At 38.6% G+C, this 26,865-nt stretch overlaps 1 protein-coding gene across 4 annotated transcripts; it reads left to right on the top strand.

Moving 5' to 3' along the window:
• The first annotated feature begins 707 nt into the window (after window positions 1–707).
• Window positions 708–26,605, top strand: ANXA7 (annexin A7). 4 transcript variants are annotated; one of them, XM_006052677.4, is made up of 15 exons: window positions 708–897; window positions 2,983–3,046; window positions 4,207–4,261; window positions 6,269–6,473; window positions 7,065–7,166; window positions 7,779–7,843; window positions 8,254–8,319; window positions 12,370–12,472; window positions 12,689–12,783; window positions 15,330–15,443; window positions 15,684–15,854; window positions 18,537–18,707; window positions 18,788–18,863; window positions 19,916–20,028; window positions 22,654–26,605. In XM_006052677.4, the coding sequence occupies exons 3-15, from the start codon at window positions 4,208–4,210 to the stop codon at window positions 22,774–22,776; spliced, it is 1,458 nt and encodes a 485-aa protein (XP_006052739.1). In that variant the 5' UTR covers window positions 708–897; window positions 2,983–3,046; window position 4,207; the 3' UTR covers window positions 22,777–26,605. The 4 variants fall into 4 exon arrangements, with proteins under 4 accessions (XP_006052739.1, XP_006052738.1, XP_006052741.1 ...); XM_044942256.2 differs by lacking the exon at window positions 708–897 and adding an exon at window positions 1,058–1,074; XM_006052676.4 differs by lacking the exon at window positions 2,983–3,046 and having other exon boundaries at window positions 710–897.
• Window positions 26,606–26,865: the final 260 nt, after the last annotated feature.

The raw sequence follows: 26,865 nt of genomic DNA, 5'->3' as shown, positions 1-26,865 counted from the left end.
GGAAGCCTTGGAGTTCTCGAAGTTTAGTGTGCATAGACCTACCTTGAGGACTTGTGAAAACAAACTGCCAGGCTTCACCTCTAAACTCTCGAGGTGAATTAAACTAATTCAGAAGGTCAAAGGTGGAGCCCAATAATTTGTGGTTCTAACACGTTTCCAGGAAATGTGGCGGCTGCCAGTCTGGGGACCACAGTTTGAGAACCACTGTAAAAGGTAGCTGTCTTTTTTGTTGCTTTGGAATATAAACTTTCTTAATGAGTTTAAAATACTGCTTTGGGCCTTGAAATGCCCTCAAATGTTTAATGCTAGTGTGTGTGTAAATTAGATAGGGCTCTGGTGTGAGGGGAGCCTAGAATCACCTAACAACTCCCTTCTGGAGTGGTTTTGATTAATGAATCTCGTGTTCCCACTATTTATGATCCCCATGAATATTCATTCCACAAGGCACTATTAAAAGACACCGTTCTTGTCCTTAGAAGATAACCAGAGAGGATTGCACATCAGGCAGAGAGGCTGCCCCTGGTCTCCAGTCTCGAGGCTTCTGCCTCCCTCCACTGAAGGGGCTCCAGGATGCCTCAGAACCGCCTGAGTTTCTCAAATGGCTTGAGAGAGCCCGGAAGGAACTGTGATAAAACTGGCTGGTGCACCCGAAAGGACCTCCTCCTCGCAGGTGGAGCGGCGACGCGGGGTCGAAGGGAAAGCCCGAGCCGGGGTCCCAAAGGTCGCCCGGACGGGCCCCGCCGGCACTGCCCTGTCCTAGCCCAGAGGCGTTCCCGGCCGCGGCTGCGGCCCTAACGGGCTCCGGTGGCGGCCGGGCGCCCCGCCCTTCCCGGACCCGCCCCCGGCTCCATCTTGCTCCGGACCAGGTTGGGCCGTGACGCTGCTCCGCGGGGTCAGGTGAGGAACGGCGCCCGCTACCCTTGCAACCCTCAGCCCCTCGGTTACCTCGCCCCGCCCAGCTCCGTGGCCGGCCACCCGGGAGTGGGCGGGGCCCCGCCTGCGGCCTCGAACCGGCGCGGGGGACCGGGGGGAGGCTGGAGGGGCCTATAGGCCCCAGGGGTGGCCGGCGAGCCGGTGCGCGCATCTTGGGACCCGGGCTGCCTGGTGGGGACGTTCGGCCGGGGGTGCATTCGGGCGGGGTCGGCGAGGTGGCCAGACCACGGGAAGTCCTGTTCGCCGGTTGTCTCTGCCCCTCGTCTGTCCGGGGATCCTAGGGAGCAGTGAGGCCTCCGGCGCAGGCAGGTGGACCACAGGTGGAGGGACTGAGGCCAGAGGATGGGCCTGCTGAAGCGGCCCTCTAGGAGACCTGAGTAGGAAAACCAGCGAGCAGCTAAGTCCGACTAGATTTCTTGGTGACACAGCAAATTTAGGGAAACGGGGAATTTGTACTTTGCTTAGTGAGCCCTAGGACCAATGCGGAAGCCTGAAATTGTACACTGGCCCAGGTTTATAATTCTTGGAAACTATTGTAGGAAGTAGCATTCCAGATTTGATTCCTAGTTCCTAAACGGCAGCAAACCTATGCGGATATGAGCCTAACCTGGGTGAACTCTTCTTCAGAAGATGGCTGATGTCCACCGTAAAGTGACAGAAATGAAAGGAAGTCGTCCAGTTGCCTCTAAACTTCCTTAATTTCTGCCAGTTGGTGGGGAACTGATCTGATAAAGTAACCTGTCCTAATTAGATAATGAGTATAATGAGTTACCTACCAGTCAGGGAAGGGGTTTCAAGCACTAGATAAGGAGGTAGAACTACTGCAAACCGAAGCCTTTCAGTCCTCACTGGTGGTGACCATGCCAGAGCCTATAGTTCTGCCTCCAGTTCTTTATCGAAGAGCCCTTGCTGACAGATTTAAATGGTCCTTCCCAATCAAGAGGCAGATTTTGGAAAATTGTAGTATCTACTGTTGGCCATCTTCATTCACCCTTCCTGTTTTGTTTCATTTGTTTCATAAATTTGGAACAGCTACCTCCTGTGTTCCTGGGCTTCATGCCATCTCTGAGACTTGCCTAGTGAGACCCAACCCTTTTAGTAGTTGACTCACTGGGTGGAGATGGTCTGGAGAACCAGGAATGCTTTTCTAGACTTATAAAAAGTAGTTGCTGACTAAGAATGTTGAAAAGGAAGTAAAAGCTGTGGTTCACCAGTATAGTCTAATTATTCTTTGGGCAAAGTTGAGTAGTTTGTTGAGTCACCCTTGGGTTTGTTTAAGCTTTGTACAAAAGCTTTTAAAATCTGAAATAGATGATACATGCATAATTCCAAAAGGTCTATAACTACATTGAAAAGTCTCATTATGCTCTAGTTCTCCTCTCCAAGGTACTGTTTCCTACTTTGTTGAGTCTACTTTCAGGGATATTCTCTATATACAAATAACTGTATGTTTTACACATTTGGTTGCAGAGTATCTATGCAGTTTTTCATCTTGCTTTTTTCCCACTTAATGTGACTTAGAGATGGTTTCTTATATGAATAAAAGGAGAGCTGCTCATGTTTTTTTATTGAACTGTTTCTTTTGTATTGGAGTATAGCCAATTAACAATGTGATAGTTTCAGGTAGACAGCAAAGGGACTCAGCCATACATATAAGAGAGCTGCTCATTTTTAATAGTTGCCTAACATTTTATTGTATGGCTTTCTGTAATCTGTTTTAGCTGTCCCTTATTAATGGTCTTTTAGGTTGTTTTTAATGTTTTATTTTGGCCACACTGCATGGCTTGTGGAATCTTAGTGCCCGACTACGCCCTAGCAGTGAAAGTGCTGAATCTTAACCATTGGACTGACAGGGAATTCCCTAACCTTTTTTTGTTACAAATAGTGCTGTAATGAATAGCTTTGTATGTGTAATAATTTTGCATTTTTGTAAGTATTTTTATAAAGTACATCCTGGAAATGGCATTGCATTCTACTCTTTTATATTATTATTATTTAAAATATACCCAGATTCACTTTCTTAAAGTTGCTTTGTTTTCTTATATGCAGGTAGTATTTATCTTCATTCTGTTCTGACACTCTTGTTGGCATAATTCCTCTAGAACCCTTTAAGGTGAGACTTAATGTAGTAGTTTTAGACTGTAGAAATAGGACTTTGTCACTGGAACAGTTCCTGAGATTCAGAAATTTAAATAACTTATGTAGTCTTTGGTGCTATAACACTTGTTGTCTTTAAAATTATTATTAATTTCTCCCATAAATTATTTTCAGACTTTTTCTTTGGAACCTGACCTCTTTTACCCTTGGTCCCTCTCACTTTTCTTAGATGGTATTGCTTCTCCTTTACTCCTTTTATCAACTGGGCTTGGAGAAGAAGGGAAAAAAAAATGATTTAACATCCTTTGCATCCAGGTCTTTGGATCCCAGATGACTGGTTCAGAACTGTCTGAATCAGTATTCTTATTATCTTTCTTAATAATTTTTAACTTCCGCTAGATATATGCCCACTCATTTTCAATTTAGCAAGTTTTTAGCTTCTGCACTGTGCTATGTCATAAGGGACACAATGATAACTTAAATTTATTTTCTAATTTTCCTATACTATATATTCAAAAGGCAGGCTACTTCCCCCTGCCCCTCTCATCTCTTTATCAGCACCTAGAACAGTGCTTATTACATTATGGGTTTTTGTAAATGTTGAACTGGATTTGTTTGGGATCTTTTTTATTTTAACTGGAGTATAGATTTACAGTATTGTGTATATCAGTGTTAGTTTCAGGCGTATAGCAAAGTGAATCACTTATACGTATATCCACTCGAGATTCTTTTCCCATGTAACCCATTACAGAGACTTGAGTAAAGTTCCCTATGCTAAACAGTAGGTCTTTATTTGTCATCTATTTTATATATATTAGTATGTATATATCATTGTTTGGGGTCTTGATAAAAGAGAAATACAAATCATTTATAGCTGTACTGGGGAGAAGAGCCAAAACACACATTGATAAACTTGCCAAATTAAATGGTAGATTCAGAAATGCCTAAATATTCTGATATCAAAATAGTGCTCACAGACCAGCAGCAACAGCATCACCGGGAAGGGTAGTTAGAAATACAGAAGCTCGGGCCCCATCTCAGAACTACTGAGTCAGCCTGCCTGATAGGCTCTTTCTTTCAGAAGACGTGATTTGATTTAGATTGTGACAATGTATATCTTCAAAGGCCTTATTCCTTATAGGAAATTACAGAGGACATTTCTTATTGTTGTTACAGAATGTCATACCCAGGCTATCCGCCCACAGGCTACCCACCTTTCCCTGGATATCCCGTAAGTATTGCCACTTAGGATACTAAAATAGCTCATGTCCTGGGAACAGGTGTTGCATAGGACCAGCCAACCCATGACAGATGTTACAAATATGCTAGAGCAGCGGTTATAAATTCAAACAGCCAGAAGTACTGAGTAGAGTACGTGAGTGAAGGCAGGGTTGTGGAGGAACTACAAGGACTTGCATCACCTATGGAAAAGCACCTGTTAGTCCACTTCAGCCTGATGTGTCCATACAGGGAGGTTGATTCAATGTTGCTGGGTATTCCATTTCTTTAAGTAAAGCTTAAATATAAATAAAATCTAGATTTTATATGAAACTGCCCATTTTTTTAAATTGGGAAATGCATATTTTAAAATGTTAAATACTGTATGATTCAATACAACATGTATGTAAACTAAATCCATCCTATGAGTCACTGGTTTTTAACCTGTGTGTCGGATGTTTAAATTAAGAAGGGCTTGACTCAGAGAACACAAATTGCAGTGGATTAGAAGGCCCTGGATTTGTAGTTCTGAGACTTTTAGTATTCTGAGTACATGTTATAAATGTGCTACCAAGTTCTACTTTGCTGTTTACCTATACTGTTCCGAGGACTAACCTCATAGCTGAGGTTAGTGTATTTCAGTTTTATGCTCATAAGTATGTAGGGCTTCTTTGTAATTCTGGGTAAATAGAAAGAGGGGCCTATATGGATTAGTGACAATATGTGTACCTATGTGTAAAGTGAATATATAGTTCTCCTGAATTTGTCATAAGAGAAATGAAATTTGTAACTATGTTCCCAGGTCCCTATATACTAAACTGGACTCTGGCAACCATTTCTATCAGTATAGGCTAATGCTAAAACAGACAATCTCAACATCCCGATGGCTCGACACAATAAAAACCTATTTCTTGCTTACTCCAGTCTCCTAGAATCAGTGGTGGGGATGATGGGGGAAGTGTGTGGTAGGGAGCTAAGAGACCTTGTTCCATTTCATCCTGTGGGTTTTCAGGCTCCGTCTATCCTCTGTTGCCTTAGTATATTGACTCTACCATCCTCTAGTGCTTTGGAGTCCTCCACTGGATTCTTTGCTTCCAGCTGGCAGATGAAGGAAATGAGAGAGGAAGAGAGATCTTAGAGGATTGGGCAGGGAGTCATGGGGACCAGGCTGGAAGTGGTGTACATTACTTCTGTCCACTTCTGTCCACTGTCCTTTACCAGTATTCAGTCATATCCTGGGAAATGTAGTCTCTGTGGCCTGGGAAAAAGTTTAGTGAACATGTAACAGTCTCTTTGGGCTTCCTCCCAGGTGGCTCAGTGGTAAAGAATCCACCTACCAAGCAGGAGAAGTGGGTTCAATCCCTGGGTCAGGAAGATTCCCCTGGAGAATGAAATGGCGACTGATTCTAGTATTCTTACCTGGGAAGTCCCACGGACGAGGAGCCTGGCAGCTACAGTCCATGGGGTCTCAAAGAGTTGGACACGACTTAGTGACTAAACAACAACAGTCTCTTCAGACTTAGATATTGTGTTATCTGAATTGAGGTCCCAAATGTCACACCTAGTATGTGCTCAGGTCACTTTTTTATTCTTTCTATTATACACAGGTCCAGGTGTATTACAAGAAAGCTGTGAATTCTTCTCTTTAGGGTAGAGAGGCAGATCTTTCCCATATTTCCAGGTGCTAGGAAAATGAAGAAACTATACTGAGCTTTGCTAGTTGTTCATGAAGCCTTGAGGTTTTTTTTTTTTTTTTAAGCCTTGAGGTTTGAAAAGAGACACTCCCAAATAGAGAAACAGACTCTTCTTGCCTAACACACATAGATTTACATAAAACTGAATTCTGACAGGTATCCTGACAAACTACTATACTGATAAACTAATATGAGATATCAGGACTTCTAATGGGCTTTTTAATATGTAAAAGAATAAGCTAGATCTTAACAGTTATCTTTGTTTTCTTAGCTAGGTTCTGTTTCTCAATGATCACAGTCATTTGAAAACTTTTCTGGTTTTTCAGCCTACAGGTCAGGAGTCATCTTTCCCCCCTCCTGGTCAGTATCCTTATCCTAGTGGTTTCCCTCCGATGGGAGGAGGTGCCTACCCACCAGCACCAAGTAGTGGCTACCCAGGAGCTGGAGGCTACCCTGCCCCTGGTGGCTATCCAGCCCCTGGAGGCTATCCCGGCGCCCCACAGCCAGGCGGAGCTCCATCCTATCCTGGAGGTGAGTCATGGGTTGTGGAAGTAGTGTAACACTTCTTTTCTTGTCTCTTTAATCCTTTTTTGTTCCTGCTTGATTTGTATGAAATCAGAGTTGCTCTTAGCCTGCTTTCTACCTTAGATAGTAAGGACTTAGCTGGCAAGATAGAGGGATAAAGATTCTGAGGAGGCATGAAAGCTGGAGAAATCTCAGGAGCGATCTCCAAAATTCTGTTGTGAAGGAATTAGAATAAATCTCATGGTCATAAAGGACTAATGGTTCGCTTGATAATTTGTAATCTTAAGAACTGATTGAGACATTTGATTTTAGCATGATTGTGACCTTAGGACAGCTCTCGCCACAAGATGTAAAAAAAAAAGAAAAAAAAAGAAAAAACTTAGCACTTTTATATTGTAAGTCATTAGGGCAAATGAAAGAAGTAACATTTTTTTAATGTATTTTTTAATGGGGAAGGAGTTGTTGAGAAGTTGAATTTAGACCAAAGGGACTGCTACTGTAGCATTATAGAATATTTCTTTTATTATTTGTAAAGTTTTCACTTCAATCATGAGACCTGTCACTATAGTTTATTTTTCTCTCTTGTTCTTCTTCCAGGCCAAGGGTTTGGAGCCCCACCAGGTGGAGCAGGCTTTTCTGGCTATCCACAGCCACCTACACAGTCTTATGGGGGTGGCCCAGCACAGGTCCCACTGCCTGGTAGGTATCAACTGTCCAGAGAAGCACAATGGCTTGATATTTTAAATTTTTCAGTTGCCATTGAAAGAACTTAGTTTGTGTTTGGGATCATCTTTAGTAAAAGTTTATACTAAATACTTCTTAGGTACTATCTGGTTTCATGAAAATGTATTAATCTGATAAAAAAGGTTTAATCATAATATGGAAATAAGGACCAGCTTTTTTCAATTAAAAAAAATTATCTCTCCTGAAGCAAAAAAAAACGAAACCTTTAGGAATTTCTCTGTCATTCGTGTAACACGAAGGGAATGAGCCCAGAACCATGTGCTGCCATCCTTTCCAAACAGAATCAGAATTTAATCTGGTTCAACTATTTTGTTCTTCTTTTTAAAGTATTATTTTTAAACAAATTGTGTTAAATTGTTTTAAAGAAATTACAACATGGAATATTTTTAAAAGTCCTTGTGACCAAAGCTGTTTTTTGATTCAGTATATCATGATACTTAAAAATTATTCTAGTGACTAACATAAGTGTGAGTGTTCTCATATGTTTCCATGTTCGTAATATATCAGTACTGTTTTGAAAAATTAAATCAGTTAATACCTTTTGCTGTATTTTTTCTTAATATATAGGTGGTTTTCCTGGGGGAGCGATGCCTTCTCAGTATCCTGGAGGACAATCTCCTTACCCTACTCAGGTATTTTTCGTTCCTGTCTTTTAAATTAAGTCTGCTAAAGAAGGGCGCAACGCCTTTATTGATCTTAGAGATTTCCTTGAAGCAGGGAAGATGGTCTGTAAGAGACACTTAAGACTTTAACCTTTGCTTCTGATAGACTCCATGCTCTTTGGTCCACCAGTGTCCTGATGACTTTGATAAGACAAACATAGGTCCCTTCTCTCAGGTGAGGACACCCATACTCTTTTCTCCATAGAGATTCAATCATTAGATTGGATTCTCGGCATTGGTTTTAGTTCTTTTTCCTCCTCGCTTGCTGGCAGTATAACTATGAACTCAGGTGGCTGGGTGATTGATATTTCTAGCCGTGTTTTATGAAGTATGGTTTTATTTTCCATTTTTGCCTTTATAACTTTCCGCTCTTCTTTCAGATCAATACAGAATCCTTTCCTTCCTATCCTGTTTTCTCTCCTGTTTCTTGGGATTATAGCAGTGAAGTGAGTAAGGTTTTCTAATGTTCACTAATCACTCAGTCCCCTAAACGTGCCTTCATTTGTTTCTAATTTCTTGTGTATTTGTCTCTCACCACTTCCTCGAGGGCTCACGATAGCTATTTTATCTTTATGTCCCTGTAGTGCTTGGCAGGCCCTTTAAGCATGGTAGTGATTAATGTCTGTTAAATTGATTTTTCAGTAGTCCCAGAAGGTCTCCCATATATCAAATCCTTGCCCCATTTCAGTGTAGCTCCTTACTTTAATATTAAGTTTTATTCTTTAATTGACTTGTTAATTCCTTTATACCCTATGCAGGTTATTAGGAACATAAGCAGTTTTATGTTTACTTTATCTTGATTTTCTCATTTCATACTGTCTATTCATAAAAGTCCAGCGTTTTTAAGCTTTTTCTTCAGCTGGGTTGGGAAAGGGATTACAGTATTGGAAGAGAAACAATTTAGCCATTTTCTGGCTTACTTTCCTGATTTGAGGTATTTAAGCTCCAGAGAGATTAAGGAACTTGTCCCGGGCCACACAGCTAGTGAATGACAAAGCTGAGACTAGATCCTAGCTCTTCGGCTTTCCAGAACAGCAGTCTCTTTGTTAAAATATGCTACTTTACTGATAGAGTAAATGATATTCCTTGAAAGCCCATAGTAAATTGCTTTCACTTCTTTTTTTAAAAAATTGTTGAAAGTTGATTGTTAATCATATTATAAATCTGTAGCTATTCTAAACATTTGTTATGAGAATTTTTATTTTAGTTTAGTTTAAGCATGCATATACTTTTAAAGACATCATTTTATGACTGAATATAAAAGATTTTTAAACATAAAAACACTTAAAGTAAAATACACATATACCTGCAGCTTATCTCGTGTAACAATTACTACCTTAAACTAAAACCAGGCAGTTAACAGAGCAGTAGATTTTGGAAGAGCTTTTAGATGGAGATTGAATAGACTACCTCGTGAGCTCCCTGTCTCTGACAATCTGCTGGTGGAGGTTGGTTGCTGTGTGTGTGACTTGGTTGAGTAGTTCAGGCAAGTGACCTCTCTTGATTGATCCAATTCTAATTCTATGGCACTTTTTCAGCAAAAAGGTTGGAATCAAATGGGTGTCAAAGGGTGGGACTCTTGGTGGCTGATAGTAGGGGCTTTGCTGTGCTGGGAAATCCTCTGTAGTTAGAGATTTGACCTCAAAAACATGGACCCTGATTTCTTTTGAGTTCAAAATAATGCCTGCAGGATGATAGTATTCTCGGTGACAAGAGACACTTCAAACTTGGACTTTGAACAAAGAATAAAACAAAGCCATTTTCCCTCCAGATGAAAAATGGAATAGGTTTTTGTTGTTGTTTTTGTTTTTAGAAACAAGATGACAAAATGCGAGTCATCAAACAGTACCTGATGGGAGTTAGTTTCTCTTTCTACCTAGTTCAGTGTATTTTAATCAGAACCTTCTGCCCTGCTTAGGATTTTAGTCACAATGGTTACATCAAAGGAAACTTTCATAGTTTTTGATACATTAAGCCTCATCTAAAGGCAATATGTTGAAAAAATTTTTCTACCTGAATATATGCTACAAGTAGAATATTTTTAGTTTTCCTTAAAACCACAATACAAATATTTCTTGTTAGTTCTTTGCTTACATTGCTGGCTTAGAAACTAGTGACAGATGATTGTTAGGCTTATTGGTAGGAAAAAATGTATAGATGAGTGGGAGGAATTACAGACTGTAAAAGTGTTTGCTGAAAGATGGTCTGGTTTGCTTCTCCCCAAACACTTTGTCCCCTCTGCTGCTGCTAAGTCGCATCAGTCGTGTCCGACTCTATGCGACCCCATAGACGGCAGCCCACCAGGCTCCCCCATCCCTGGGATTCTCCAGGCAAGAACACTGGAGTGGGTTGTCATTGCCTTCTCCAATGGATGAAAGTGAAAAGTGAAAGTGAAGTCGCTCAGTCGTATCCGACTCTAGCAACCCCATGGACTGCAGCCCACCAGGCTCCTCCGTCCATGGGATTTTCCAGGCTAGCATATTGCTGTATTCAATGGGTATAACTTGAAATACAGTTTCAGTTGCCTAAATAGCAGCTGAATAATTTTATATTTTGAAACGATGTTGATTTCATCTTTAAATGATACTTTAGAAATACTTGGTTAAATAAAATATATTATTAAAATTAATTTTTAAAAAATGTGGTGGGATATCATCTTGTCTCATCTCATCTCTCTTAAGCCCTGATTTGAGTCTTTTAAGAAAACTAATAAACTGTTTCATAACTTTGTATTTAGAATTTTTAAACTTAATTTTGTAATAATTTCAAACATTAAAAAGTTGTAAAAATTATATATGGTTTAGTTACTAAGTGTATCTGACTCTTTGCGACCCCATGAATTGTATGCAGCCTGCCAGGCTCCTCTGTCCATGGGATTTTTCCAGGCAAGAATACTGGAGTGGGTTGCCATTTCCCCCTCCGGGGGATCTTCTGACCCAGGGATCAAACCCAGGTCTCCTGCATTGCAGGCAGATTCTTTACTGACTGAGCCAATTCCTATATACATACCCTCTACTCAGATTCCCCAAATATTAACTTCTAACATAAATACAGTGATCAAGAATTAATGTTTTAATGACACTATTACTCCACCTTTAGACTTTATTCAGATTTCATTAACTGTCCCAGTAATGTCCTTTCGGCTCAGGATCAAATCCAGGATGAAACACTGTGTTTGTTGTCATGTCTCTTCAGTTTCCTTTAATATGAAATAGTTCTTCAGTCCTTGTTGTTCATCACCTTGACACGTTGGAAGAGTACTACCAGTTATTTTGTAAAATATTCCTTTATTTGGGTTTGTCTGATAAGTCCCTCTGATTAAATCTAGGTCATGCCTTTCTAACAGGAATACCACAGAAGTGATGCTGTGCCCCTAGTGCGTCTTACCAGGAGGCACTTACTGTTGATGTACCCTCTTACTGGTGATAATTGGTGTTGATCATTTGTTTCAGATGATGTCTGCTAGGTTTTCTGCTGTAATGTTACAAAGTATACACATTATACTTTTACCCACTAATTTTAGCATCAAATTAGTGATTCTTGCCTAAAACACTTATTACTGTGGTCTTTGTCATTGGTGATTTTTAAATTTCTTCATAGATGGGTGTTTAAAAAATGTATCCATTGTTTTGCTTTTTGGTTTATCCTTAAAAAATTGATGAATAACTCCAAGAGTCTCTAGTCATCAATTTCATTTTTTGTGCTTTTCTTATTGTAAGATGTTTTATTTTATGTCTAATAATCAGAGCCTATACTGAAAATGAAGAGAGATTACCAAAATTACATTGCTTGTTTGAAATCTCACTGGGCAACTCTGACTCTGCCTCCCTAAAGCCATTATTATATTCTTTAAATAAAACACTGCCACTCATCGCACACTGCTCAGGGATCAATCTCTTTTCCCCCCTATTCTCCCTTGAAGGAAACCAAGGCATAGAAAGATTGTGACTAACTTCACAAGCTTGACTGTCTTGTTTCCTGAAAGTTTGGCGTCTTGATGATGTCTTTTGGCAGGAGAAGGATGGTCTGTATCTGTTCCGACACAAAAATAAATATTCTTGTCCTGAAATCTCAGCACTGGCTTTCTTGCCTAAGAGTGATGATTGGAGAAGTCTTAAGTTGTTGTCTTATTAGCAGAGAAACCTGAGTTGGGAGGGATTTTTTTTTTTAAGTTAGTGTTTCTTTTATTAAAGATGTTGAATATTTTTTCATACTGTTTTTCTCCCAGTTTTATTGAAACCCAATTGAAATAGAACATTGTGTTAGTTTTAGGTATGTAACATGTTGATTTGGTATATGTATATATTGGAGAAAGAAATGGCAACCCACTCCAGTGATCTTGCCTGGAGAATCCCAGGGACGGGGGAGCCTGGTGGGCTGCCGTCTATGGGGTCACACAGAGTCGGACACGACTGAAGTGACTTAGCATAGCATATATTGTGAAAGGATTAGATTACCACAATAACTGACTTGGATTTTATGCCTCTTGTTCTCAGCCTGCTGCGATGACTCAGGGAACTCATGGAACAATCCGACCCGCTGCCAATTTCGATGCCATGAGAGATGCTGAAGTTCTTCGTAAAGCGATGAAGGGTTTTGGTAAGGAAAACGTATTTTTGTCTTATTTATAATAAGTTCAAGTGATTGGATATAAAGTAAAAATAAGGTTTATATCACAAAACCAAGTTTATATGTGAGCCTGTGTGTACACGCTTCAATTTAATCTAGCACCAGGCACCTTGTAATCTAAAAAATGTCCTCAGCAAGCACCCCACACAGACCTCATCCTTATTTAGACCTGTGTGGTTCTTTCAGGTACAGACGAGCAGGCAATTATAGATGTTGTGGCCAATCGTTCCAATGACCAAAGGCAAAAAATTAAAGCAGCTTTTAAGACCATGTATGGCAAGGTATGTTTTGTTTTGTTTCATTTTCTTTTTAGGACTCAGCAAGAACAGTGGCCTGTAGGCCCTGAATTCTGTCAGGTTGGATACTACATTTTTATTAATACTGATAAGTATAAAGTAGAGACAGCTAGATTTCGGAGACCCCAGAAGAGGTGTATTCAATATTTATTTCTCTTGAAAGCCTTTCCAATTCTAGAGTAGTCCTTGATCTCATAATCATACCCATTTACTATGTCTGATAGGTGACACATGTTCAGTAGAAAGTAGATTATGACCATAATCATAATCAGTAGCTTGGTTCTCAGTCTTCTCCTTGAAGTGGGATTCAAGGACTTCTTATGTGGCCCTTGCTTATTCTTGGCCCGTGGCATCATCTTTCACTTCTCTCCCTCCTTGTAAACATATCCTGTTTTACAATTTTACAGAACCTCTTGCCATTCCCTGCACACATGCTTCTGTGGTTGATGTATGTTGTTTTCTTGTCCTGGAATACCTTTTCCTCTTTTGCTGCATGGCAGACAAGCTCTCCAGGATTTGGCTTGTTTAAGCTACTTTGTGAAGTTTCTCTCATTGCTTGTTCCACTGTGATCTCATAGCACTTGGTAAAACCTCTGCTGTAACTAATCTCAGTGCCCACTCCCTAAAAACTGTGAGCTGCCCTAGGGCAAACCATGTCATATTCATCTTTGTGTTTATAGTACCAAGGACAGGAACAATAACAGATAGCCACATAAAAACTGTGAGCTGCCCTAGGGCAAACCATGTCATATTCATCTTTGTGTTTATAGTACCAAGGACAGGAACAATAACAGATAGCCACATAAATATTTGTTGAGTGGATGATCAGTGACTAAATCCAGCAAGGTTCTGTGGCTGACAGGTGCCATGGCTTCTTAAATATAAAGGGCAAGAGGGGGTAGCATTGGTTTGTCATTCAGATAGGAATCCTAAGTTTTCTGACATTCTCTGGATCCAATTAACTTTTCTCAGAATGGAAGTAGAGGCCCACTGACCTGATTCATCTTTTCTACTCTGCTTTCCCTCTCTGCCCAACCCAGAGTCCACTTCCTTACTCTTAAGGCTCCTTAAGCGACACAAGCTCTAGGTTCCCTTAGGGTTCAACATCAGACTCATTTTTCTCACAAAAATATTTTTTGTTTTATGAATTTCTTTAGTTCACATGTAGTCTGTGCTTTGTTGTCCTAAATTTTCTCACGTATCACTTTTGAGTTAAAACTAAATTCCCAGACTATTTTCCTTACCCACCACCACTTTTTCTCTGGACTTCTTATTAGTAAAAACCCTGTCCTCTAGCCAGCTGTGGAGTCTTTGGTCCCACATTCTTCTTTCTCAGTCAGTCAGTGAATATTGTTTCAGTGCCTGTGTATGCCAGGCACTGCGTTGTCCTGGCAACTGGTTATTGCTTGTCTTGTTGATCTAATCTGTAAAAAGGCTCTTTAGAAATGTGTCTTCTATCTCCTTTTTTTCTTTCCATTTCCACTGTCACCACTCAAACCCAAACCTTTATTACTCCTTATCTAAATATTCTAGCAGGCTAAATTTCATATATGTCTTTGGTCATTATAATCCATACTGCCTGTTGTTTTCTTATATAAAAATTTTCAGTGACTCCTCCCAGCATGCAGAATCAAATCCATGTTCTTTAGCTTGGTATTCAATGTAATAATCCAAGAATATAGTTACAACTTTGTTTTCACTAATGTCTAAAAACATTATTCGTAACAAAATTGGTTGTCTTATTGTCCCATTGAATAAACTTTGCTCATTCTTGTGTCTATACTAAGTAATTCTCAACCTGAGCAGAATATCATAATTTCTTTTCAAATTTAAAAACACATGCAGAATCTCTGAGTATTCATTCTTGACATAATTTTTTTTTTTAGAAAAATTCTGCAGATTATTTTAATGCATATAGCCAAGGCTAGGAACAACTTTTCTGTTCTTGTTTGTGTCCCTCCTCCTTACCTGAAATATCTTTCTCCTTTCTCTTTGCTAATTTTTACATACTCTTCAATATCTTCACTAAAGTTTTCTCTGAAGCTCTCTAGCCCACTTTAACTTTTCCTACTTCAACTTATTTCTGTGCTGCTTATTCATCTGGTGCTGGAGAACAGGCTGCTTTATTTTAGTTTTTAGATGTTTGTCTTTTCTTCTCAAATAACAGCACAATGATGATGATTTCTGCTTCCTCATAAAACAAGAACAGTTTCTTATACTAAGTAAATACGTGTTTATCATTTTGTTAATTTGAATTATTCTTTGTTTCCAATTCCTCTTTTTTTGTACCTGGTATAGTGGCGGAACTACAATAAGTTTATTATTAAGTATGTATTAATAGAACAACTAAAATAGATCTTCTTGAATATAATAAGCTTAAATACTTATTCTGTAGTGTATGATATTCTGAACAGAAATTGAGGTTTTCTTAAAGTAGTTCAATTCCATTTTTCTCGTATTTCCCTTAAAAAATTTAAGCAAAACAAAATTTGGAGAGCTCATATACTGAATTTGTGTTTGTTATGTAACAGGATTTAATCAAAGATCTTAAATCAGAGTTAAGTGGAAATATGGAAGAACTGATCCTTGCCCTGTTCATGCCATCTACGTATTATGATGCCTGGAGTTTACGGAATGCAATGAAGGTACTATATGGCATTTACTTTGAGTATTTTATCCTATTTCAAATGTAAAACCCCATAAATTATGCAGTTCTGAGTTTACAGTGACAGGTAAACCAATACATTATTTTATATCATCTGAATATATAGAGCTTTTCAGTCTGGAGGCCAAAGTTATGTTTGGTAGAACATTAAGATTTAATAACTTCCAGAAATTTGCTTTTTGTTTGTAATTCTCTCTCATTCTCCCTTCATTTCACATAGGGAGCAGGAACTCAGGAACGTGTGTTGATTGAAATTTTGTGCACAAGAACAAACCAGGAAATCCGAGAAATAGTCAGATGTTATCAATCAGAATTTGGACGAGACCTTGAAAAGGACATTAGGTCAGATACTTCAGGGCATTTTGAACGTTTACTTGTATCCATGTGCCAGGTGAGTATTGAATTAAGTGTCTGAGTGTTGGTGGAGGGAACATTCTTTACTGCCTACTGCCAGTGGGCATTCTTTATTCCTTTTAATATCTAGCCCCCGTGGAATCTTGACATCTTTAAGAGGGACAACAGAGAATCATCTGTATGGGTTTCTTTTTTTCTGTATTGAAAATTATTTCTGTAAATCTGGTTGTTGTAAGGAGTCAGCAATTAACCATATGAAGGTTGTATGAAATCAGAAATCAACTTGAGGCTCTGTGTCTTAGAATGAAGCTGCATCTGTATTTTTAAGGTTAGCATTGTTCTGCCAGTTAATTGGGACCATCGGCTGAAGATAAGCAGGTCTGCCATGTGAGTGCGACAGAGTGAGACAGAAATGCAGAAAACATTTCAGCATCCACTGAAACACTGTGCTTAAGTACCTTCCTTGTTTTGATTCCCTAGATGTGCTGGCAGGGTTGCAGAAAATTCTCCAAGTAGGGTATATGTAATGATACTATAAATAATCAGGGTATATTTGAAAGAGATGATGCAAAAGACTAGCACACTGATTCAGTATCAGGAGTTACTGGCTATCCTGCTAGTGCACAAGGTTGGACAGTCTTGAAGATTCTAAAAGTAGAGAGGCTCTCAGAGCAAAGGGATGTAGTTGCAGAAAAGACAGTGTGCATGTGGGTATGCAAGTGAGAAAACAAAGCAAATGGTGGGAGGACATTGAATTTACCACAATGAGTAACAGAGCAGGAGGGTAGGTTAGCCGGAAAAGAAAATCAGAAACAGATTTAATGCTAAAAAATGAGTATTTAGACTTTAATGAGGTGCTGAATGTCTCTTGATGCAGGGTTCAGGGCCCAACCATTTTACAAAATAAAGAGCCCTCGTCCTGGAAGTGGCTTTCTAGGACAATGGGACCATATTGTGTGCTTGAAGCCAAAGGCAGTCATCTGGGGAGTTGCTGTTGAGCTCCTTTGCCTGTGCTGTATTCAGCCCATTTAGAATAGGCTTCTATACATTGCTTGTGCCAGTGCTCTTCAGACAACAGTTCCTCAACCTTCAAGGAACACGTCTCCATTCTGTTCCTCAGACAGACACTAAGACTCTAGAGGGCGACCTTTTCCTTGTTTGGGTTTGTGTTTCTGTTTTAGAGAGAAACCAACTACCCATCTATAAGCTTTACTCTTATTCAGGCCCAGGGCTTCCTCTCTCCCTCTCTCCCCCATCCCATCCCAGGGAAGAGTTTGGTCTATAAATTGATACAGACTGTCAGTACTTGTGTTATTTATAGCTTCTTCTTAAAGTCTCATGCATCATTTTTATGCATACATTCATAATAAATACTTACATATTAAGATTACACTTGGATGAATGAAAGGAAGTTCACGGAGCCTCTATATTATATGCTTTCTCTTTTGGCTTAACTTCGTTGGAGGGAGGGGCCTTGTCTTTTCTTCTGTCCCCACCACAGCACATCCTGTTGGTTCTGTTCCTGTGGAGAACCCTAACTAATACAGCCTGGTACAAAATAAGTGCTCCATACCTTTCAGGTACATGGTGAATATAAAGTGAAACTCAGTATAATGCTGATGTTAAATCCCAGCTAAGCAGAATCATACTTTGTTAATTTGAGTGGTAGTTTGTATCTCCTAGGAGACGAGGTCCTCAAAGCATGGCTTAGGAGTCGCTTCATCATGAGAAATCTAAAGTTACTTCAGACCTTGGAGGTCAGGGATATCCAGCTTCTGGGACGTCTCAGTGCATCTCTCCCCAAGCTAGACAAGAGACAGTGCTCACTGGCTCAGAACTTGGACTGATAGAAGGAGACCCAGAGAAGTGAAAAGTGAAATTCCTTTGATGGCCGCGGGATTTCTCCCAGAGGGTGGAAGTGGCTGCATTGTTAGTGTTCAGGACTTGCTGGATCATGAGTCTGTGTGTGTGGCCACAGCCTCTGGAGGTGCTATAGTTTGCAGTTTGAATACATACCAGTCTCTTTCTCCTGGCCCAGTTACCACCCTTCAAAGCACCTCCTCAGAGAAGCTTTCCTGGACTCTCCTGGGCCATTTGTCATTCCCTGCTCTGAGCATGCATTTAATTCCCAGAGATTTTGGTTGTAGCCCTAATCCCTCTTTGGAGACATCTTCTATCTCCTTCGTGGGAGGGATTGGAGTAGTGATAATCATTTCCAATCTCTGTGGTTTGTATCATACCTAGACTTTAATACCTGCTACTGGAGAAATGTTTATTGAATAAAAACAAAAAACCCCGCAGCTTGTAAACCAAGGATCAAACCCAAAAGAGTAATTTCTTTAAGAATCCCTGTCTCTTTAGTCTTATCGAGAAAGCTTTTTAAACTGAATGTCAGCAAAATTTTCTGTACCTTCAAAAGTAAAATGTCTGTGTCATTTTTTATGGAAACGTTTTCTAATTTAGCTCTCAAAGCCCTTGTTTTAATATAACCTCATCAAACCATGATCATACATTATAAAGTCCACGGTTGGCAATGTAATAAAATACTAGTTACACTAGTATAGTTTCTTTGGAAATGAAAGATAAGCATGACAAACTTTATGCATTAATTTTTAGTAAATGGTCCTTTTAAATTCAAAAGTGACCAGATTGGAAAACCTTGTTTTAAAAATAAGACTTGTATCACTTTCTTCTAACTCCTGCTTTCCTTTTTTTGCAGGGAAATCGTGATGAGAACCAGAATGTTAACCACCAACTGGCTCAGGAAGATGCTCAGCGTCTCTACCAGGCTGGTGAGGGGAGACTAGGGACAGATGAATCTTGCTTTAACATGATTCTTGCCACAAGAAGCTTTCCTCAGCTGAAAGCTACCATGGAGGCCTATTCCAGGGTATGAGCTTTTCTTTTGAGGATTTTGCTTCTATTTTAAGGTGTCAAAATATTTCAACCCCTATACTTTTTTGTCTACAGATGGCTAATCGAGATTTGTTAAGCAGTGTCAGCCGTGAGTTTTCTGGAAATGTTGAAAGTGGTTTGAAGACCATCTGTAAGACACTTTTCCTGTTTTCATGTTTTGCTTCGTTTTGTTTGTAAATGAGTGAGGCTTTGAATAGTTGTTCCCATTAAGTGGTGATTCTTAGTATAGCCTCCCTGGAGTCTGCTTAGGCATAGACAAGCTAATCCTATGTTTTTATATGCAGTTCCCTATGAATGGTTGGTGGTGTAATCAAATAGGATTGTTTTGGAATTATTTGGTCATTATTCTCTATGCCCTTCTTGAGGACTATACAAAAATATATAACGGATTGTAGCATTTCCATTAAGGTAAATGGGAAAGCCCTAAGGAAACTTCAGAGTGCCACCACACAAAGCATCATTTTGAGTCCCCAATTGCCTTTCAAGTATTTAGCCAAACGAGAACCTTTTCCGTTTGAAATTAAAAGCCCAGTTTTTGGTCCTGACGGCCAGAAGCTTAATGAAATGGAAATTTTGTTCTCATGGAGAATATAAGACTAAAGAGAGTATTAGTAGCACATTGGTATTAGCAATTGAATATCTTATAAATACTACTATTGTAATTGTAGCTAACACAATAATGTACAGTTAGTCCATCTCTATGAAAGGTAGAGCCTTTGCTAACTTAATTTTCCTATTATCATCTCAAGTCTGTGTTTTCTTATTTATCTTGGAATCTATCTTACATCATTCTTTCAGTCAAATGATACGTTTGACATCTAGAATTCAGATTTTAGTCATTATTCCGTTTAGTTAGGTATTACCAGGGTACAGTTGCTACACATTTTCTCATGTTAAGGGGGGAAAATGTTAAGAATCCTAAGTGACTGCATCTGTGGAGAGAAAATGGGATTTACTGGCCAGAGGGAATCTTGTAGAATGAAGGTAGACTGTCTGATGCAGCTGGAAAGAAAGATGGATGCTGAGAAAAATCAAGGGGGAGAGCACTCTGCAACTCACCTAAGATTTCTGAGATAATTACATAGGAAATGATCAAAAGCAGCTGGAAGTGATAGATGAAGCTGGTGTGTGGACATCTTTGTCAAGTCATGATTTCACGTCTGAAGCCTCTCTCACTTTCAGTGCAGTGTGCCCTGAACCGCCCTGCCTTCTTTGCTGAGAGGCTCTACTATTCTATGAAAGGCGCCGGCACAGATGACTCCACCCTGGTCAGGATTGTGGTCACTCGAAGTGAGGTGAGGCGCTCTCTGTCTGATCTTCACTTTATTTTGAATGTTGATTCTTTTTTCTTAGCAATATTAAACACAATTTTTTTCTAGTTTTATTGAGATGTAATTGACATACCCCACTGTATAAATTTAAAGTGTGCCTCGTAGAGATTTGACTTACATACATCATGAAGTGATTATCACAGTAAATTTAATGAACATCCATCATCTTATAAAATTCAAGATTAAAGGAAAATATTTTTCCTTGTGACGAGAACTTTTAGGATTTACTGTCTATAACATAAAGCAGTGTTAATTATATTTATCACATTGTATATTACACCCCTAGTAACTTATCTTTTAACTGGAAGTTTGTACCTTTTGATTGTCTTTCTCCAGTCTGCCCCCATCAATCCACTACCTCTAGTAACCACAAATCTTATTATCTTTTTGTATGAGTTTGCTTGTTTTTAAATGTATTTGCCTACAGTACTCTGCTGGTTTCTGTTAAAAAGCATTGTGATTTGAAATTTCTATACATTTTAAAAGGATTCCCATGAAAAGTCTAATTATGACATATCACCATACAAAAATACTACATAGTTATTGCCTGTATTCCCCACTCATTCATACTCTTCATTCATTTACTTTGCAGCTGGGAGTTTGTACCTCTTACTCTTTCACCTATTTCCTTCCTGCCCCCAACCCCCTCCCTTCTGGCAGCTACCTGTTTGCTCTTTGTGTCTATGACTCTGTTTTGTTATATTTGTTCATTTGTTTTTTCAGATTCCACATGTAAGTGAAATCATGCAGTATTTGTCTTTCTCTGTCTCACTTAGAATGTTAATTTCTTAAAAGTTCCTCCGTTGGTTGTCAGTCCATGAGTGACGTTAAGAAAGAGCTCTCTTTCACTGCTGGCGGAGGTTGTATAAAGCATAGTGTTCACCTTCTTCCTGCTGTGAGAGGCTTGCTTTAGTGAAACAGACTGCCAGGGAATTCAAGAAGAGGTTTCTCTTTTGGTTTTCATTTTGCTTATGTAAAAAACTGGATGAGGGAATTCCCGGGTGGTCTAGTGGCTAGGGTTCAGCACTGCTGCCAGGTTCAGCAGTCAGGGAATTGAGATCCTGCAAGCGTGAGGCGCTGCCAAAAAAAAATCAACAGAAAGCTGTATGAAAGACCTATGCAGATCAACCCTATTGGACATAGAAATTCTTAAAATTTAGCATGCACTCTGGCCTGGAAAATCCCATGGGCAGAGGAGCCTGGTAGGTTGCAGTCCATGGGGTCACTAAGAGTCCGACACGACTGAGCAACTTCACTTACACTTTTCACTTTCATCCATTGGAGAAGGCAATGGCAACCCACTCCAGTGTTCTTGCCTGGAGAATCCCAGGGACGGGGGAGCCTGGTGGGCTGCCGTCTATGGGGTTGCACAGAGTCGGACACGACTGAAGTGACTTAGCAGCAGCAGCAGTATAATAAAATAAAAGTTTTATCTTTATCTTTTTACTTAAATATAGCCTCAAATGTATTCCTTTCTTTGACTTTGTATATTTAGTAGACTTTTTTTAATTGAAAGAAAGCATATACTACAAAATTATATGAAAGAAGGTAAATCATTTTTTAAAAGACAACTATAATACAATATTTGGAAAAACTTTGTTGTGTCTTTGTTTTTTTAGACTTAAGTTTTCTAAGCAGGATCTCTTTTTCTTTATAATAAAATACACATAACACAAAATTACCATTTTAATCACTTTCAAGTGTATAGTTCCGTGACATTAAGTACATTCCCATTGTTGTACAACCATCACCACCATAACTTTTTCAACTTAAAAAACTGAAAATCTATATTCATTAAACAATAATTCACCATTCTTTTTGCTTCCCAGCTCCTAGCAGCCACCATTCTATTTTCTATCTTATGTATTGCAATATTTGACTACTCTAGCTAATTTATATAAGTGGAATCATAAAGTATTTGTCCATTTTAACGTTTTTAGGGTTCATCCACATTGTAGCATGTGTAAGAATTTCCTTCTTTTCTAAGGCTGAATAATATTCCATTGTATGTATACATTGTGCTCATGTCAGACTCTTTGCAACCTCAGGAACTATAGCCCGCCAGGCTCCTCTGTCCACGAGATTTTCCAGGCAAGAATACTGGAGTGGGTTGCCATTTCCTTCTCCAGGGAATGTATACACTACCTTTAGTTTATCCGTTCATCCGTCAATGGACACTTGGGTTGCTTCCACCCTTTGACTGTTGTGAATAATGCTGCTTTTAACGTGGGTGTACAAATATTTGAGCCTGTGTTTCACTTTTGTGGATACTCAGAAGTGCAATGGTTGTGTCATACGGTAATTCTATTTTTATTTATTTGAGTAATTACTATACTGTTTTCCAGTGGCTGCACCATTTTACATTCCTACCAGCAGTGAACAGGGATTCCAACTTCTCTGCATCCTGGCCAACACTTTGCTAGTGCTGGTAGAAATGCTAGTTATAAAATGTCAGTTCTTTGGTGTTTTTTTCCCCTCTGCTTTGGTTATACTTAGGATCTTTTCACTATTAAAGAACAATTTTAATAAATTATCAGTTTTCTTTAACAACTTTTTTCTAATATTACAAATATCGTGTCTTGCATGCAGATTGATCTTGTCCAGATAAAACAGATGTTCAGTCAGATGTATCAGAAGACGCTGGGCACAATGATTGCAAGTGACACAAGTGGAGATTACAGAAAGCTTCTTCTGGCCATTGTGGGCCAGTAGGAGAGATTTTTATAAATGAATGAAGCTATTCAAAGCTTATCCTTCAAAGCAGTGACTGACCTGCATGCAGCAACATCAACCCTCACCTAACCAAAAGAGCTTTTACTAAGGACTGTGTCAGGGTATTGTGCTTGGTTTGCACATGTGGTTATTGCCTTAATTCCAATGTTCTTTTTTTCTCTATGTACAATCAAGTAAAGCCATATCACAATGATGAAGTAATAATGCAATGTTTGTAAAGCATAATTCTCACTGCTCTTATTCTAAATAGGACACTGAATTGAGTAAAAGTCACAACAGTTTCAAATTCTGTGTAATAATATTGAATAAATTTTAATAAATAATATTGAACATTAGATAAAACCCTTTGCTTTCCATTGGACAGTTATAGTTCGGAGTATGTCAAAATTGTATTACTTTTTAAAACAAATTCAGCTGTTTTGACCTAAAAGAGTAATTTGCGTCTTACTTCACATAAATCAGTATTCTATATTCATAAACGCTGAACTTCCCACATAGAAAATAGTTTAGTATTGGCTGTAGCAGCTTTTTAAAAAGAGATTATATGTTTATATGCCTAAAATATATAGCCTACTTTTATGTCTACTAAGACTGCCTATAGATCTTTATTGGCCCTTGATTTAAAAAAAAATTATAAAATAATTTTAGTTGCAGTTTAATCATGATTCAAGAAAATGAAGCTTGACACATAAAAAGTGCCAAATTAATGAATGAATGAAACTTAAATCATCTTCCTGGGAGATTGAATATTAGTTCTTTGGAGAAGTCGTTTAGGAACTCAGTTAGTGCTATAGCAGTGTGATTTCAAACCTGGGTTTATTCCCAGTACTGAGCAACTGCTTATTATGTTGAGCATTACAATAGGTAGTTAGGGAAAGTACAAAGGAAGGAGGTTTGTAATCTAGTGGGGGATCTAAACAAAACTTAGGATACAAGGATATTGTTAGATTATAAATTCTGCTGAGAATAATAACCCTATTTGTTCTTTTTGTTGAACTCCCTGGCACAAAGCAGATATTTAATATATATGTGGTGAATGATTGTACTAAAAATTGAGGGAAGGAAGAGTAAATATCAATTATAATTCAATGAACATTTGTCTGGGGGTAAGTGCCAAGGGACATACATGCAAGGTGGTATAAGACACAACCTTACTCTTAGTGAGAGAGGCCTATGTACAACTGTAGTGTGAGGCGAAAGCAAGATACACTGGTAGAAGGGTAACAGGCCAAGAGAGATTTCTGACATAGATTTTGGAAAAATAACTAACAGCAATAGGATTTGGTAAAGGAAAAGGAGTGTAAGTTATTAAAGAAAGAAAATTTGTGAGGAATATATTTTTAAACTTTTAAAGATTGAGATATAACTCATCATACCATTCATCCTTTTAAAGTGTACAATTTAGTGGGTTTTTAGGGTATTCACACACTTGTGCAACAGTCACCACAATCAATTTTTGAATACTTGCATCACCCAAAAAGAGAACTTACACCCATTAGCAGTCAATCCTTCTTTCCTTTCTTCCTGCCTGTCCCCTGGCAATCACTAATCTACTTTCTGTCTCTATGGATTTCCCTGTTGGGGGCTTTACGTATGAATGGAATTATACAGTATGTGGCCCTTTGTGTCTGGCTTCTTTTAATTAACGTACTGTTTTTAAGGTTCACCTGTGTTGTAGCATGAATCAATACTTCATTCTGTTTATGGCTGAATAATCCATTGTTTGGATCTACATTTTGCTTGTCCATTTATCAATTGATGGACATTTGGGTTGTTTTCACCTATTTACCATTATGAATAATGCTGCTATGAATATTCACGCACAAGCTTTTCTATGGACACAAGTTTTCATTTCTCTTGGCTATAATAATAGGAGTGGAATTGCTGGTAGTAGTATCTTTATGTTTAACTTTTTGAGGATCTGCCAAACTATTTTCCAAAGCAGCTGTACCATTTTACAGTCCTACCATCAATGAATGAGGCGTCCCATGTCTTCATTCTTCCCGACACTATCATTGTCTCTTTGATTCTAACCATCCTAGTGGATGTAAAGTGGCATCTCATTGCAGTTTTGATTTGCATTTCCCTAATAACTAATGAATATATTTTCTTGACTGGCCATATTTTCTTGATTATCCATTTGCATATCTTCTTTGGGAAAATATTAAAATGCCTGTTTTTAAACTGGGTTACTGAGAATTCCCTGGCAATCCAGTGGTTAGGACTCCATGCTTCTGCTGCTAGAGGCCCAGGTTTGATCCCCTGTTTGGGGAACTAAGATCCCACAAGCCACGTGGTCCCAAAAAAGATTACGATGTGTGTAAGGCAGGATAGTTATCTCAACACAAATACAGTCACAATCGTCACTTGGGAAAAAATCCAGGGAGAAACGTCTTACTCAACAGTTACATGTTTTTATATTTGAGAACTTTTATGACTTATAACACTTAACTGTAAAAGAATTTTTCTCAATTTTTATAATTTTAATATGTTTATTAGCAGAAATGCAATTTATTTTTAAAATTAGACTCTGGTGAGTATCCATGGAAAGTAATGTGTGTGTGTGTGTATAGTTTAATAATTTGTTTTGAAATAATTTCAAATGTATAGAAAAGTTGCCAGGACAGTACAAAGAACTCCCATGTCCTCTTTACCTAGATTCTCATACAGTTAACATTTTATTGGTTCATTGCTTACTCTGAGTGTGTGTGTGCGTGCATATGTCTTTTGTTATTAGTCTTTATTTGAACTGTTGGTGGGTTGAGAGAGCAAACTGCAGTCATGCTGTCCCATCACTCCTAAACACTCCAGCGGGTGTTTTCCCCTGAACAGGGTCACTCTTCTACATAATGGCAAACAATCTTCCACATCAGTAAATCAATATTGGTACAACACTACCACCCAATCTATTAAGCCTATTCAAATTTTGCCCACTAGCCTAACAATGTCTCTCTTCATTTCTGGGTCAACATCCTATACAGAAATACGTACTGCATATAGTTTCGTATTTTCAGACTCCTTTAATCTGGAAGAGTTGCCAGTCTTTTGTAGCTTTACAGTTTTATTAAAAGGTACAAGCTTTTATTATAGGATGGCTTACAACCTGGGTCCTTTGTCTGTAGGAATACCACAAAATGATGCTTTGCTTTTCTCAGTGAGTCTCATCAGGAGGCATAAAATGTAGACTCGTCCCCACACTGGTGATGTTAACTTTGATCACTTGATCATGCTGGCTTCTTAAATTCACTGTTTTTTCCTTTGTAATTGATTAGTATTCCAAAATCATGCCAGTAAACTACTCTTTATCAAATCTCCACATACCAGCCTTAGCACTGAAGACTCCTGTCTAAATCATCCACTTCTATAGTTGGTGCCAAGTGGTAATTCTCTATTTCAATCATTTCCTCTCCATTATTGGATTGGCATTCAACTGCTATAAAGAGCTTTCCTTTCTCTTCATTATATCAATGTGAACTTGTGTATTCCTATCTTATTCAACAGATTGTAATCCATTATTATTGTTTACTTTGATGTGCAAATTGTCTGATCTGGCCAGTAGCCCCCCTCAAGTGGCTCCTAACAGTGTAACATTTTAAAGTATGTATACTGCTAAGATTCATCCACACGGTGAATAGCTATAGTTCATTCATTTCGACTGCTTTGTAATATGCGATTTTTTAAATATATTATCAGTGTATTCATCCTCTCTTCCTTTGGGTTGTTTCCAGGTTTTTGCTATTGTATTTTGCCTTTCCAACTCTGAGGTAATGCTGAATTTCAAATGTATTAAATTTTTCCATTAACATCATATACTTGGAGTCTGTTTATTGTGTAAATATTGCGCACTAGAAGCAGAGTGGTTTTGCATTCTTCCCAACAATGTGTGAGGCACTTATTTTGCAAATATTGTCTTAGCTGCATTTTTCACGGATAAAGACTTAAATTATCTGTTTTCAAAATCGTTTAATAAAGATTTTTATCTTTAAATAAATTTCCTTTTGGTTTGTCTATTTATGGAGGGTTATGGAAAGAAAGGAAATGGCAACCCACTCCAGTACTCTTGCCTGG

This window comes from Bubalus bubalis, chromosome 4, assembly GCF_019923935.1.
Source record: "Bubalus bubalis isolate 160015118507 breed Murrah chromosome 4, NDDB_SH_1, whole genome shotgun sequence".
NCBI lineage: Eukaryota > Metazoa > Chordata > Mammalia > Artiodactyla > Bovidae > Bubalus > Bubalus bubalis.
The sequence above is the reverse complement of the archived record's forward strand: the minus strand, read 5'-3'. Positions and strand labels throughout refer to the sequence as shown.

Coding starts and splice junctions, on each gene's coding strand:
- ANXA7 (XM_006052677.4), top strand. CDS start 4,208: ATGTCATACCCAGGCTATCCGCCCACAGGCTACCCACCTTTCCCTGGA. Junction 12,473..12,688: donor TAAAGCGATGAAGGGTTTTG/GTAAGGAAAACG, acceptor TGGTTCTTTCAG/GTACAGACGAGCAGGCAATT. Junction 12,784..15,329: donor TTAAGACCATGTATGGCAAG/GTATGTTTTGTT, acceptor GTTATGTAACAG/GATTTAATCAAAGATCTTAA.